General features: G+C 42.6%; 1 protein-coding gene across 6 annotated transcripts in view; it reads right to left on the bottom strand.

The window, feature by feature from the left end:
• The window catches only part of CCDC69 (coiled-coil domain containing 69), a 43,692-nt gene that overhangs the window by 13,373 nt on the left and 16,446 nt on the right, over positions 1-13,873 (bottom strand). For all 6 annotated transcript variants that reach the window (XM_021077105.1, XM_003134143.6, XM_021077104.1 and 3 more), the window contains 3 exons: positions 13,290-13,359; positions 9,282-9,388; positions 8,726-8,813 (listed from right to left, as the gene is read on the bottom strand). In XM_021077105.1, coding sequence (XP_020932764.1) covers positions 8,726-8,813; positions 9,282-9,388; positions 13,290-13,359 — 265 coding nt within the window. The remainder of the gene's footprint in view (positions 1-8,725; positions 8,814-9,281; positions 9,389-13,289; positions 13,360-13,873) is intronic.

Here is a 13,873-nt window from a genome sequence, read left to right as displayed (position 1 = left end):
GAACACAGTAACATCTTCAAGAAAACATTAGCAAATCAAATTCAGTAATATACAAAAAGACCGCATGGGTAGTTTTTTTTTGGGGGGGGGGTTGGCCAGGAATATAAGGCTAGTTCAAAATCTGAAACTCAATGCAATCTACCATATTAATCTGAAGAAGAAAAAAATCATATGATTATATGGATCATAGATCTAAATGAAAACTTAAAACCATGGAACTTTTGGAAGAAAACCTAGATCTTCATTACCAGGAGTTCAGCAAAGAGTTCTTAGACAAGACACCAAAAGCATAACTAATAAAAGAAAAAATAACTTGGAATTTATCAAAGTTAAAAGCTTTGCTTTGTGAAGGCTATTAAGAGAATAATAATTTTAAAAAGCCACCCACACAGACTAGGAGAAAATACTTGCAATTACAAAGGATTTATATCTAAAATATATGAAGGTCTCTTGGACTTCCTGCCAGGGCGCAGTGGGTTAAAAACCTGACTGCAGTGGCTGGCTCAGGTCACTGGGGAGGGGTTCCAGCCCCAGCCAGGAACATCAGGTTAAAGAATCTGGCATTGACCCACTTGTGCCTCAGATTCAACTCCTGGCCTGGGAACTTCCATATGCCCTGGCTGTGGCCATAAAAAGACCTAAATAAATAAATAAATATGTTTATATAAATATATATTTGTGTACATATAAACTCAACAGTCAAAACAAACAAGCTAATTATAATGAGCAAAAGATTTGAAGAGATGTTTGACCAAAGAGGACATACAGACAGAAAATAAACACAAGAGACACAATTAGATTATTGAAATGCAGGATTCCCTTCTGGTGCAGCTGGTTAAGGATCAGTGTTGTCACCGCAGTAGCCCACGTCACTGCTATAGTGCCGGTTCGCTCCCTGGCCCAGGAACTTCCTCATGCCACAGGTGCAGCCAAAGGCGGAAAAAAAAAAAAAAAAAAAAAAAAAAAAACCCAAACAAAAACAAAATCCCAAAGATTATTGAAATGAAAATTACACCTACAATGAGATATCACTAATTATCATTAGATATCATATTAGAATGAAAATAAAAATTATTGACAAGTGTTGGTGAGACGGAACAGTGGAACTTGCCTATCACTGATAAGAATGTAAAATGATGGCCCCTAAGGAAAGCAGTTTGGTCATTTCTTTTGTTTTTGTTTTTTGGCCAAACTGAGGCATGAGGAAGTTCCTGGGCCAGGAATCGAACCACAGCTGCAGCACAGCTGCAGCAAGGCTGAGTCCTTAACCTGCTGTACCCCAAGGGAACTTCCTAGTCATTTCTTCTAAAGCTGAACTTACATTTATCATATGACCGTTTCACTCCTAGGTATTTACCCAAAATTTATGAACACACAGCAACGGGAACACAAATGTTCAGAAGAGCTCTTTTCATAATTGCCTGAGGCTAGAAATGACCTGAATGTCCTGGGACCCGGGGATGAGCGAACCCTGGACCACAACAGCCGGGAGAAAGAAGGCACTGTGGATACCCCTGAACACTTACAGCACTTAAAGGCATCACGATGAGGGAAAGAAGCCAATGCTGAAAATTACATTGCACCATTTTGTTTATATAACAGTCTTAAAAAGACAAAACCATGGTGGTGGAGAGGAGATCAGTGGTTGCCAGGGGATGCGGTGGGGGAGGGTGTGAGTACAAATAGGCAGCCCGAGAGAGTGTTTTGGGGGTGATGGAACATTCTGTGTTGGGTAATCTGTACATGTGTTAAAACTTATGAAACTATATGTCAAAAAGTCAATTTTAATGTACGATAATTTAAAAAATAAAAAGAGCAAATAAAAGACAACAAAAGGGCATCAGATGTGAAAACTAGACTCTCCCAGTTATCTGCATACGTTCCCCCCAAACAAATAAAAGCCCATGTACTTCCCCCCATGTTATGCTTTCAGTCACTCATTTAATACACACTTACTGAAGAGCAAGTAAGTACCAAGCAGTTTAAAATGACTATGAAAAAATTCTGACGGATGGGAAGAACTGAAGACCAGCAGTCCCTTCCCTTCTGGGGTTTTTACCATAAGATAATTTTCTTATTGATATATTTACATTGCTAAAAATATCAAAGCGGAGCTTAGCTTAGCAAAGAAACTTATCTTCCCATAATAGCCTTGGGACGGAGGGAAGGTAGATTTTAGAGAACTGCAAAGTGGACCAAGCATATGCGTGACTGGGTCACTATGCTGTGCCGCAGAAATTGACACAACACTGTAAATCAACTATATTGTAATACAAAATAATAAAAAGTGGACTAAGGTCAAGTGACAGGCCCAGTTTCACAGGATACATTAGTATTAAAACACAACCCTTCAGATTTCCAGGGCAAGGGCTTCAATTCTGTTTCAAAATGTTTTGTGCTAATGTTGAAATATGTTTCAAAGTTGTTAAAATTGTTCAGACCTCTGTTCTAGTTATTTTATTTCTGGGGATCTAAGGATACAATGTAAAATGTGGGCACATCTGTATGCAAAACACAGTGTTACTTACAAGAGTTAAAATTTGTATGTCTAGACTCACAGGAAATAAGACAAACGATGTATATAATGCTCTAGACCTTACAAACATTTTAGTAGCAGAAGAATTACCTAGAAACATGTTCGCTACAATGTTACATAAAAAAAAAAAAAAAAAAAAAAGGATACGAGTTCCTCGAGTGGTTCAGTGGTTAATGAGCCTGACTAGGATCCATGAGGACCTGAGTTCAATCCCTGGCCTCGCTCAGTGGGTTAAGGATCTGGGGTTGCCATGAGCTGTGGTATAGGTGACAGATGGGGCTCGGATCTGGCATTGCTGTGGCTGGTGTAGGCCAGTGGCTACAGCTCCAATTCAACCCCTGGCCTGGGAACCTCCATATGCCACGGGTGTGACCCTGAAAAGACAAAAACAAAACAAAACAAAATGAAAAAAAGTGATATAAAATTTTACATATAAAATATCTTAACTATGTTTTAAAAAGATAAGTAATTCTGGGGAAAGAGCTCATGCAGATACTGGTGATTAAAGAAAACATTTTCTTTTTTTTTAATTTAATCATTCTAATTTTTAAATTTAATTTTATTTTTTAATTTTCCCACTAAAGAAAACATTTTCTAAGTCAACCTCAATAGCATCAAAAACCTAGATAAGCTTCCCCAAAGAAGCCGTACAAATGGCCAAGATGCACATGAAAAGATGCTCAGCAAAATTAGTCTTAGGGAAATGCAAATCAAAACCACTATGAGATATGATTTTGCCCTCACTAGGATGGCAATAATAATAATTATAGTAGCAACAAGGGAAAATTAGTGTGGTGTAATTGTGACCCTTGTGCATTGCTGGTGGGACTGAAATGCCTGTTCAGCCACTGTGGAAAACAGCCAGACGGTTTCTCCAAAAGTTAAGCATAGAATTACCACATGACCCAGAGGTTCAACTCCTGAGCTACACCTGAGGGAACTAAAAGCAATTGTTCAAGGGCGTTCCCTGGTGGTCTAGCTGTTAGGACTTGACGATTTCACTGCTGTGGCCCAGGTTCCATCCCTGGTCTGGAAACTGAGATCCCACATCAAGCCATGGAACAGTATGGCTAGAAATAAAAAATAAAATATAAAAGAAAGTGTTTAAGCAGGTGCTTGTACTGGTGGCACTGGTTCACAGCCCAGGTATCCATCACCTGATGAATAGATAACAAAGGGTGGGGCATCCGTGCAATGGAATACTATTCAGCCACAAAAAGGAATGGCATAATAAAAATTGGGGGGGAGAAAGGGATCGGGTACAAATGCACACACTGCAGTATGGATGAGCCTTGGAAATGTTATGCTGGGTGAAGGAAGCCAGGTGTGGGGGCCACAGATTGTACCATTCCATTTACATATATATACATAAACTTTGCCATACCATCTCTACAAGGATGTTATTCTAATGATAAAATCACCAGTGTGGCAAAGATTTTACAAAATGGGGTTCACCGCGTAAGTATCATTGCTTTTATAAACAATGGCAAAAGTCTGAAATTGCCAAAATGCTTAACCAAAGGGGCTCAGTTAAATGAACAACAGTACAAACTGGAATGCTATGTACTTGCTAAAATATGTGCTACAGGAATTTACTGACAAGATATTAATACAGTTCAAAATGAAAAAATCAAGTTATCTCCTCCTCCCAAAGTGTGTGTGTGTGTGTGTGTGTGTGTGTAGATATATACTCTTGGTAGATACAAAAAAAGAACTCAAAGGGATCTATATCAAAAGGTAACAGTGGAGTTCTTGTCGTGACTCAGCGGTTAACAAAACCGACTAGTATCCATGAGGATGTGGGTTCGATCCCTGGCCTCGATCAGTGGGTTAAGGATCCTGTGTTGCTGTGAGCTGTGGTGTAGGCTCACAGCTATAGCTCTGATTCGACCCCTAGCCTGGGGACCTCCATATGCTGCCGGTGTGGCCCTAAAACAACAAAAGCCAAAAAAAAAAAAAAAAAAAAAAAGGTAATAGTGACTAGTTCTGGATGGAGTTACACACAATTTTAATTTTCCCAGTAATAAGATAATAAGTGCTAATAATTATCTGCTAAATATCTTGTGAAATATCAAAGACTTCAAAGACATCTAGATTCTATCTATCAATCTATAAATTACAATATTTAATTCTCATAAAGACCCTATGAATAAGGGTTAACTAACTTCTTCAAGGTTATACAGCTGGAAAGCGGCAGAGCTGGAGTTCAAACTCAGGGACCATGGCTGCAGAGACTGAGCTCCATCCATTGTGCTAAAAGATCTTTTTAAAAAAATCCATATATTCTCAATTTTATATGATGAGCGCATTACATATAAAAAGTTACTTGGAAAAAAAAATCAAACTCACCATAAATTCTAAGGAATGTCATAAACATGGGGAAGGAAAATGGATATTTAAAAATTCTCCTAGGAAATCTCAAAGGATACTGCAGAAATACAAAAACAAAGAAACAAAAAAAAACCCATAAGAGAATACTGTGAACAATTACATGCCAACAAATTTGACAACCTAGAAGAAACGGACAACTTTCTAGAGACTTACAGCCCGCCAAAACTGAATCAAGAAGAAAGAAATCAACTGAAAAGACCGATCACCAGAAATGAAATTGAATATATCATAAAAACACTCCCTACTAACAAGTCCAGGACCAGATGGCTTCACAGGCCAATTCTTCCAAACATACAAAGAAGAACTTATACCCATCCTTCTTAAAAATTTCTAAAAGGTTGAAGAAGAAGGAATACTCCCAAAGACATTCTATGAAGCCACCATCACCCTAATACCAAAACCAAAGATACTACCAAAAAAGAAAATTATAGGCCAATATCTTTGATGAATATAGATGCAAAAATTCTCAACAAAATTTTAGCCAACCAAATCCAACAATATATAAAAAAGATTGTATACCACGACCAAGTGGGATTCATCCCAGGTTCACAAGGGTGGTTCAACATTACACCAATCAATTAACATCATACACCACACAGACAAAAGAAAAGGTCAAAAACCACATGATCATCTCGATAGATGCAGAGAAAGCATCTGACAAAGTCATACATCCATTCATGATAAAGACTCTTACCAAAGTGGGTATCAAAGGAACATAACATTTATGATAAACCCACTGCAAATATAATACTCAATGGAGAAAAGCTCAAAGCTCTCCCACTAAAATCTGGAACAAGACAAGGATGCCCACTCTCAGCACTTTTACTCAACATGGTATTGAAAGTCCTAGCCATAGCAATCAGACAAACAAAAGAAATGAACGGTATCCAAATTGGAAGAGAAGAGGTAAAATTGTCACTCCGTGCAGATGACATGATACTATGCATAGAAAACCCTAAAGACTCTACACAAAAACTACTCAAACTGATTAATAAATTCAGCAAAGTAGAAGGGTACAAGATTAACATTAATAAATTCTTTGCATTTCTGTATACTAACAATGAAATATTAGAAAAAGAATATAAAAATACAATACCTTTTAAAATCATAACCCCCAAATTAAATACCTAGGAACAAACCTGATCAAGGATGTGAAAGACTTACATGCTGAGAATTATAAAACATTAATCAAGGAAATTAAAGAGGATTCAAAGAAATGGAAAGATATTCCATGCTCCTGGGTTGGAAGAATCAATATCAGAAAAATGGCCATACTGCTCAAAGCAATATATAGATTCAATGAAATCCCTATCAAATTACCCATGACATTTTTCACAGAACTATGACAAACAATCCAAAAATTCATATGGAACCATACACGACCCACAATTGCCAAAGCAATCCTGAGGAACAAAAACCAAGCAAGAGGCATAACTCTCCCAGACTTCAGGCAATATTACAAAGCTATAGTCATCAAGACAGTGTGGTACTGGTACCAAAACAGACATACAGAACAACAGAACAGAATAGAGAACCCAGAAATAAACACAAACACCCATGGTCAATTAATCTTTGATAAAGGAGGCAAGAATATAAAATGGGAAAAAACAGTCTTTTCAGTAAGTGGTGCTGGGAAAACTGGACAGCCATATGTAAATCAATGAAACTGGAACACACCCTCACACCATGCCCAAAAATAAACTCAAAATGGCTTAAAGACTTAAATGTAAGACAAGACACCATCAAACTCCTAGAAGAGAACACAGGCAAAACATTCTCTGACATCAGCCTTACAAATGTTTTCTCAGGTCAGTCTCCCAAGGCAACAGAAACAAAACCAAAAATAAACCAATGGGACCTAGTCAAACTGACAAGCTTTTTTTTTTTTTTTTGTCTTTTTGTCCTGTTGGGCCACACCCGTGGCATATGGAAGTTCCCAGGCTAGGGGTCTAATTGGAGCTGTAGCTGCCAGCCTATGCCACAGCCACAGAAACTCTAGATTGAACCACGTCTATGACCTACACACACCTCATGGCAATGCTGGATCCTTAACCCACTGAACAAGGCTAGGGGTCAAAGCTGCAACCTTATGGTTCCTAGTAGGATTCATTTCCGCTGCACCACAATGGGAACTCCAAACTGACAAGCTTTTGCATGGCAAAGGAAACCATAAAAAAAGACAACCTACGAATGGGAGAAAATAGTTTCAAATGATGCAACTGACAAGGGCTTAATCTCTAAAATATGCAAACAACTTAGACAACTCGATGGCAAAAAAAAAAAAAAAAAAAAAAAAAACAACCCAATTGAAAAATGGGCAAAAGACCTGAATAGACACTCCTGCAAAGATATACAGATGGTCAACAAGCACATGAAAAAATGATCAACATCCCTGATTATTGGCGAAATACAAATCAAAACTGTGAGGTACCACCTCACACCTGTCAGAATGGACATCATTAACAAGTCAACAAACAACAAATGCTGGAAAGCATGTCAAGAAAAGGGTACCCTCCTACACTATTGGTTGGAATGTAAATTGGTACAACCACAATGGAAAACAGTATGGAGGTACCTCAGAAAACTAAATGTAGAAGTATTTTATGACCCAGCAATCCCACTCTGGGGCATATATCTGGATAAAACTTTCATTGAAAGAGATACATGCACCCCTATGTTCACTGCAGCACTATTCACAATAGCCAAGACATAGAAACAACCTAAATGTCCATTGACAAATGAATGGATTAAGAAAATGTGGAATGGAATACACACAATGGAATACTACTCAGCCATAAAAAAGAACAAAATAATGCCATTTGCAGCAACATGGATGGAACTAGAGACTCTCATACTGAGTGAAGTAAGTCAGAAAGAGAAAGACAAATATCATATGATATCACTTATATCTGGAATCTAATATATGGCACAAATGAACCTTTCCACAGAAAAGAAAGTCATGGACTTGGAGAACAGATTTGTGGTTGCCAAAGTGGAGCGGGTGGGATGGACTGGGAGCCTGAGGTTAACTGATGCAAACTATTGCATTTGGAGTGGACAAGCAATGAGATCCTGCTGTATAGCTCAAGGAACTATATCTAGACACTTGTGATGGAACATGATGGATGATAATGTGAGAAAAATAATATACATATATATGTATGACTGGATCACTTTACAGTAGAAATTGACAAAACACAGTAAATCAACTATAATGGAAAAAATAAAAATCATAAAGTAAAAATAAATATTCTCCTAGGAGTTCCCATTGTGGCTCAGTAGATAATGAATCCAACTAGTTTCCACGAGGATGTGGGTTTGATCCCTGGCCTCACTCAGTGAGATGAGGATCCGGCATTGCCGTGAGCTGTGGTGTAGGTCACAGACATGGCTCGGATCTGGCATTGTTATGGCTGTGGTGTAGACCGGCAGTTGCAGCTCCAATTTGACCCCTAGCCTGGGAACCTCCATATGTTGCACATGCAGCCCTAAAAAGCAATAAATAAATAAATATAAGAAGTCTATTTGTCTAGGTTTTCCAAACGTCCTATAATGAAAAGGGATTGCTTTTAAAATGGAAAGAAAAAACATCTCTCAGCCAAGACAAAACAAAGCACGGGGCCAGACTTTTACTTGCCCGAAAGGACAAGTCCAAGGACCTGCAGACTCCACCTCTGAAAAGGCCAACTGCTTGTGGACCAGAGGTGTGAGGGAGGGGCCAGTGGGGGTCCCCGTGTGAACTCGGCAGGTGGAAGGAGGGGTCCATCCCACACCCTCCCAAGTGCACCTTGTCCTTACCTTGCAGAGCCTCCTCATGCTCTTTCTCCAAGACCCTTCGCTGTTCATCCAGTTTCTCTCCAAGCTCTAGCTCCCTTTCCTTTTCCACCTGCGGGCAGAGGGTCCCAGGCAGGGTGAGTCTGGGTAGTTCAGGGCAGCCCCACTTATCTACCCACAGACCCCTGAAGCCTGTGGAGTTTGGGATCAGAGTCCTGCTCCCTTGTCTAAGTGACTCTAAAGACAGGTGCCCAGAGAGGACACAGCAGGTGGGGCTGCCTTTGCCCTCTTTAGGGCTTAGAGGGAGCTCCCAGAGAACTACCAGGTGGAAAGGGGTTTAGGAGTCTTCTAACTCTGCTGCCATGGAAGCAGGAAGCCCTTTGCTGTGTCAGTGTTTCCCCACATTTTACTGCACAGAATAAATCTCATCAATTACAGGACATCAGTTACAAGTAAGTGCTCAACAGATAATAGACTCCCTTCTTGGCAAAAGGGGCTACAACCATAAACCCAAAAGTTGGCCCCTGACTCTGGGATTGAACAAGGTTAGCTGAGCAGGAGGAGAAGGGCTGGGACTTACCTGTAGGGCCCATTTCTTCTTGTCCTCTTCATGTTGCTGGAGAAGTCTGGCGATAGCCTTTGGGTGCTGCCCAGCCTCCTCGGATGTGCAGAGACGGACAGTCGTGGCTAAACAGGAGAGAGAAGAAAATCCAGAGCAGAGGTTGGGTCGAGGCCCAGCAGAGAGGGGAGGGGAGGGTGAAGCTAAGGGGTGGGGAGCCTGGTCTCCCCTCAGGAATGGTTTCAGTTGGGCATCAGCCTCCAGAGGCAGCCCCTTCAATCTCCCTGGCTTTGGGGACCCTCCTTCATAAAGTGCAGGAGCCAACAGTCTCCTAGAATCCACAGCAGAGCTGCTAACTCACAGGACACATTCAGACCACAAAGGGGCTATTGCCCTACCCAATATCTAAATTAAAAAAAAAAAATACTGGGAGTTCCCTGATGGAACTAGCAATCAAAGATCCAGTGTTGTGGCTCAGGTCCCAGGTTTGATCCCTGGACTGGGAACTTCCACATGCCCCAGGCATGGCCAAAAACACCATAAAACACCAAAACACCAATAGTGGCTGATGCTCAATAGCTGTGTGGCCTTTACTCAATACTACAGACAACCAACCTTTTTTCTTTATAGATTTACTTAGTTTTATGGTCATACCCATGGCATATTGAATTTCCTGGGCCAGGGACTGAATCCAAGACACAGATGCGACCTAAGCCACAGCTGGATCCTTCACCTCACTGCACCAGGCCGGGGATTGAACCTGCACCTCCACAGCAACCCAAGCCGCTACAGTCGGATTCTTAACCCACTGCACCACAGAGGGAACTCCTGTCCAACTTTTCTTGAAGAAGCCAAAGAAGTGGCAGTGGGTGCCTTTGGGTCAACCAGGAGCTGGACTGAGGAGCAGCTGCCTCCTCGTCCATCCAGGACGTGGCTCTCCCTTTGCTAGTGTCCCCAGTCCTTCTCGCAGAGGATGCTGGAGGGGCCACTTGCTGGTCACTCGCTCTACTTGCTGGGCCCTGTGTATGTGGCCCTCACCTTCGGCATCTGCCCAAGCTGGGGCGGAGGGGCTGCTGTGAGCCAGGAGGAGATGCCAACAGGAAGTCTAGTCCTTGCTCCAGGAAACTCCCCCACAGGCCCTGCTGATGCCACTCTGAGTCCAACAGGCTCTGGGTCTGACCCAAAGCTGGGACCCACCCTCCCCGTGCCTCAGTTACCCAATATGTGAAATCAGGATGATAATGATACCTTACCTACCTCATGGGGCTGTTGAGATGATGAAGTTAGAAAACAATGGGGATTAAAAATAACAATAGCAAGGAAGCTTCCCACACTCAGGAACATGCCCAGCTCTGTTCCAAGTATCTCACAGGCTTTCCACGCTGAACCCTCACAATCACCCAGTGTGGTGGGCACTCTGATCAGCCCCATTTCCCAGACAAAGGAACTGAGGGCCCAAGATTACCCAGTTCATAATCAATCAGGATAAAAGGCTACGAACCTACATAATCTGATTCCATAGCAGACACTTCAAACTACCACCCTGTTCTGCCTGGTCCCGCATAAAAACCAGTTAAGTGTACAATAGCCGGAGTTCCTGTTGTGGCTTCAGTGGTTAACGAATCTGACTAGGAAGCATGAGGTTGCAGGTTCAGTCCCTGGCCTTGCTCAGTGGGTTAAGGATCCGGTGTTGCCGTGAGCTGTGGTGTAGGTTGCAGACGTGGCTCGGATCTTGTGTTGCTGTGGCTCTGACATAGGCTGGTGGCTACAGCTCCAATTCGACCCCTAGCCTGGGAACCTCCATGTGCCACAGGAGCAACCCAAGAAATGGCAAAAAGACAAAAAAAAAAAAAAAAGTATATACAATAGCCATCATATGGGAGCAACCTAAGTGTCCATCAACAGATGAATGGATAAGGATATGGGGTATATGCACGTGTACACATACATACAATGGAATATTACACAGCCATAAAAAAGAATGAAATTCTGCCACTTGCGACATAGATGGGCCTAGGAAGTATTATGCTTAGTGCAGTAAGCCAGGGAGAGGAGGACACATATTACATGTTATCACTTATATGTGAAATCTAAAAAATACAACAAACAAATGAATTTTTGTTTCTTTTTATGGCTGCACCTATGGCATATGGAAGTTCCTAGGCTAAGGGTTGAAGCAGAACTGCAGCTGAGGCCTACGCCACAGCCATACAGCCATGGCAACACCAGATCTGAGTGGCATCTGCAAACTTCACCACAGCTTGTAGCAACGCTGGATCCTTAACCCACTGAATGAGGCCAGGGATCAAATCCATATCCTCAGGGAGACTAAGACAGGTCCTTAACCCACTGAGCCACAATGGGAACTCCATGAATGAATTTTTAAAAAGCAGCTGTCAGCAGCTTGGGTCACTGCTGAGGCATGGGTTTAATCCCTGGCCCAGGAACTTCTATATATCATGGGTGTGGCAAAAAAAAAAAAAAAAAAAAAAAAAAAAAAAGGAGTGTAGTGCCAGGCATTTGGAGATGCTCAATAAATGCTCTTAATTGTTCGCTAAATTCTCTAATCGTTCCTGAGTGGTCATGACAAGCATTAGAGGGTAATACTAGCATTGTTAGCGTTATTATAAACATAGATAAACGTAGTAGTATTATTATTACAGGACTAGGCTGGGTTAGGCACAGGGTTAGATGAGAAATGTGAGGAAGAGGCTGTGCTCAGTCTACCACGGCAGGAGGACTGAGCCCTGGGTCCGGGGTTGGGTGGGAGGCAGTGATCACGGTCAGAGAGCTCCGGCCTCTCATAACTCCTGGGGCTCCGGGTTGCAAACGTTGCTCAGCAGTCCAAGTCTGGCTCCGACGGGGGAGGAGCTTCTTAAAAGATTTACCATCACTACCAATGCAGTCTTCAGCCCCACTTCCAGAGATCCTTGTTTAGTGGCTCTGTGGTGGGGCCCCAGAATCTTTATCTTTGAAAATCCTGCCCCTGCCACCAAACCCCCCCTGCCCCCGCGCCCCCCGCCAGGTAAATCTATGTACAGACTGGAGAACCAATCTGACCCAGTTGCTTAGCTGCTACTTGAACTTCATCCACAATATTCCTGACAGCCTCCAGGTGGTAATTAAACACTTTCAAAGATGGGGCGCTCATTCTATTATGAGGCAGCTCTGACATCTTACCCCAATGACCACACAAAACATCCTCTGAGACCGAACTGAATTCTGCCCGCCTGTTTCTGCCACTGGGAGGCCCTAGTCTGACCTCTGGGTCACACTGAACAAGCCGCATCCTTCTTTTCTGTGACGGCACTTCAGTCACTTGCAGGGAACGCTTGTGGTTTACAGCCATGTCCTCTGGTGCTTCAACTGCTCCTTACTAGACATGGTTTCCAGAGTCCTCCCCAGCCTCATCTTTCTCCACTCGACTGTGGCCAGGTTTTCGGGATTCCCTTGAAAACGTACTTTCCAGAAATCCTGCCCCAATTGTGGCATCAATAACCAGGAACAAGGGGGAATTATCACCTCCCTGATTTTAGACACGAGACTCCTATTAATATAATCTAACTAAAATCTCATGAGATATTTACTTATTTTATATATATATAAATGGTTTTTAATTTTTTTCATTATAGCTGGTTTACAGTGTTCTGTCCATTTTCTACTGTACAGCAAGGTGACCCAGTTACACACACATGGATACATTCTATTTTCTCACATTATCGTGCTCCATCACAAGTGACCAGACATAGTTCCAAATGCTACACAGCAGGATCTCATTGCTTATCCATTCCAAAGGCAATAGTCTGCATCTATTAACCCCAAATTCCCAGTCCATCACTCCCTCCCCTTCCTTGTTGGCAACCCCAAGTCTATTCTCCAAGTCCATGATTTTCTTTTCTATGGAAAGGTTCACTTGTGCCGATATAAGTGATATCATGAGAGATTTAAATAGCCATATCATGCCCACTGACTACAAGGTAGGAAAGCTCACAGATATCAGGGGGGGCATGTATAGGGCTGGCTACTCACTTGTGTCACCATTGAGGGGCCCCAGTTCCTGTGGCTCTGATCTGGGTGGCTGATCTGGTCCTTGGCGCCTCTGGAAGAGATGAGAGAGAAGGACGAAGGTGGGAGGTGAACATGAGGACGGATGCTATGGTAGGATTCTTCCAAAGGCAAACGGGAATTTCAGTTGTCCAGCCCCTGCCCTGTGTCCAGATTTCCTCCCTCATCATCCCGAAGGCAGCCCTCCCTCCGTTGGGGGGGAAGAGGATCCCAGAGCAGGACGTCTCATCTTGGCCAGGGAAGCCCTCGTTGGGGATGTTGAGCTGGGGGAGCTCTCTGTAGATCCTTGTGGTTTGGCTTCTGCCACCAACGCATGGACCCCTCCCTGTCCATTTCTTCCTTCTCCAGGGACCCAGACAGACCTTCTGCTGCTACCCTCACCACAGTTACGGCTTTCAGCTGTCCTTCCCCACTTGAATTCCCAAGCCCAGTTCACAGACAAGCCCCCTTCCCTCTTTGGGCTCGTGGCTACCATAATTTCCAGCCAAGCTCCCTGTGCTGAAGGTAGAGCATCACAGTTCAAGCCATGGTTCTGCTATGCTGCTTCT

Source organism: Sus scrofa, chromosome 16 (genome assembly GCF_000003025.6).
Source record: "Sus scrofa isolate TJ Tabasco breed Duroc chromosome 16, Sscrofa11.1, whole genome shotgun sequence".
NCBI classification, from domain to species: domain Eukaryota; kingdom Metazoa; phylum Chordata; class Mammalia; order Artiodactyla; family Suidae; genus Sus; species Sus scrofa.
The sequence above is the reverse complement of the archived record's forward strand: the minus strand, read 5'-3'. Positions and strand labels throughout refer to the sequence as shown.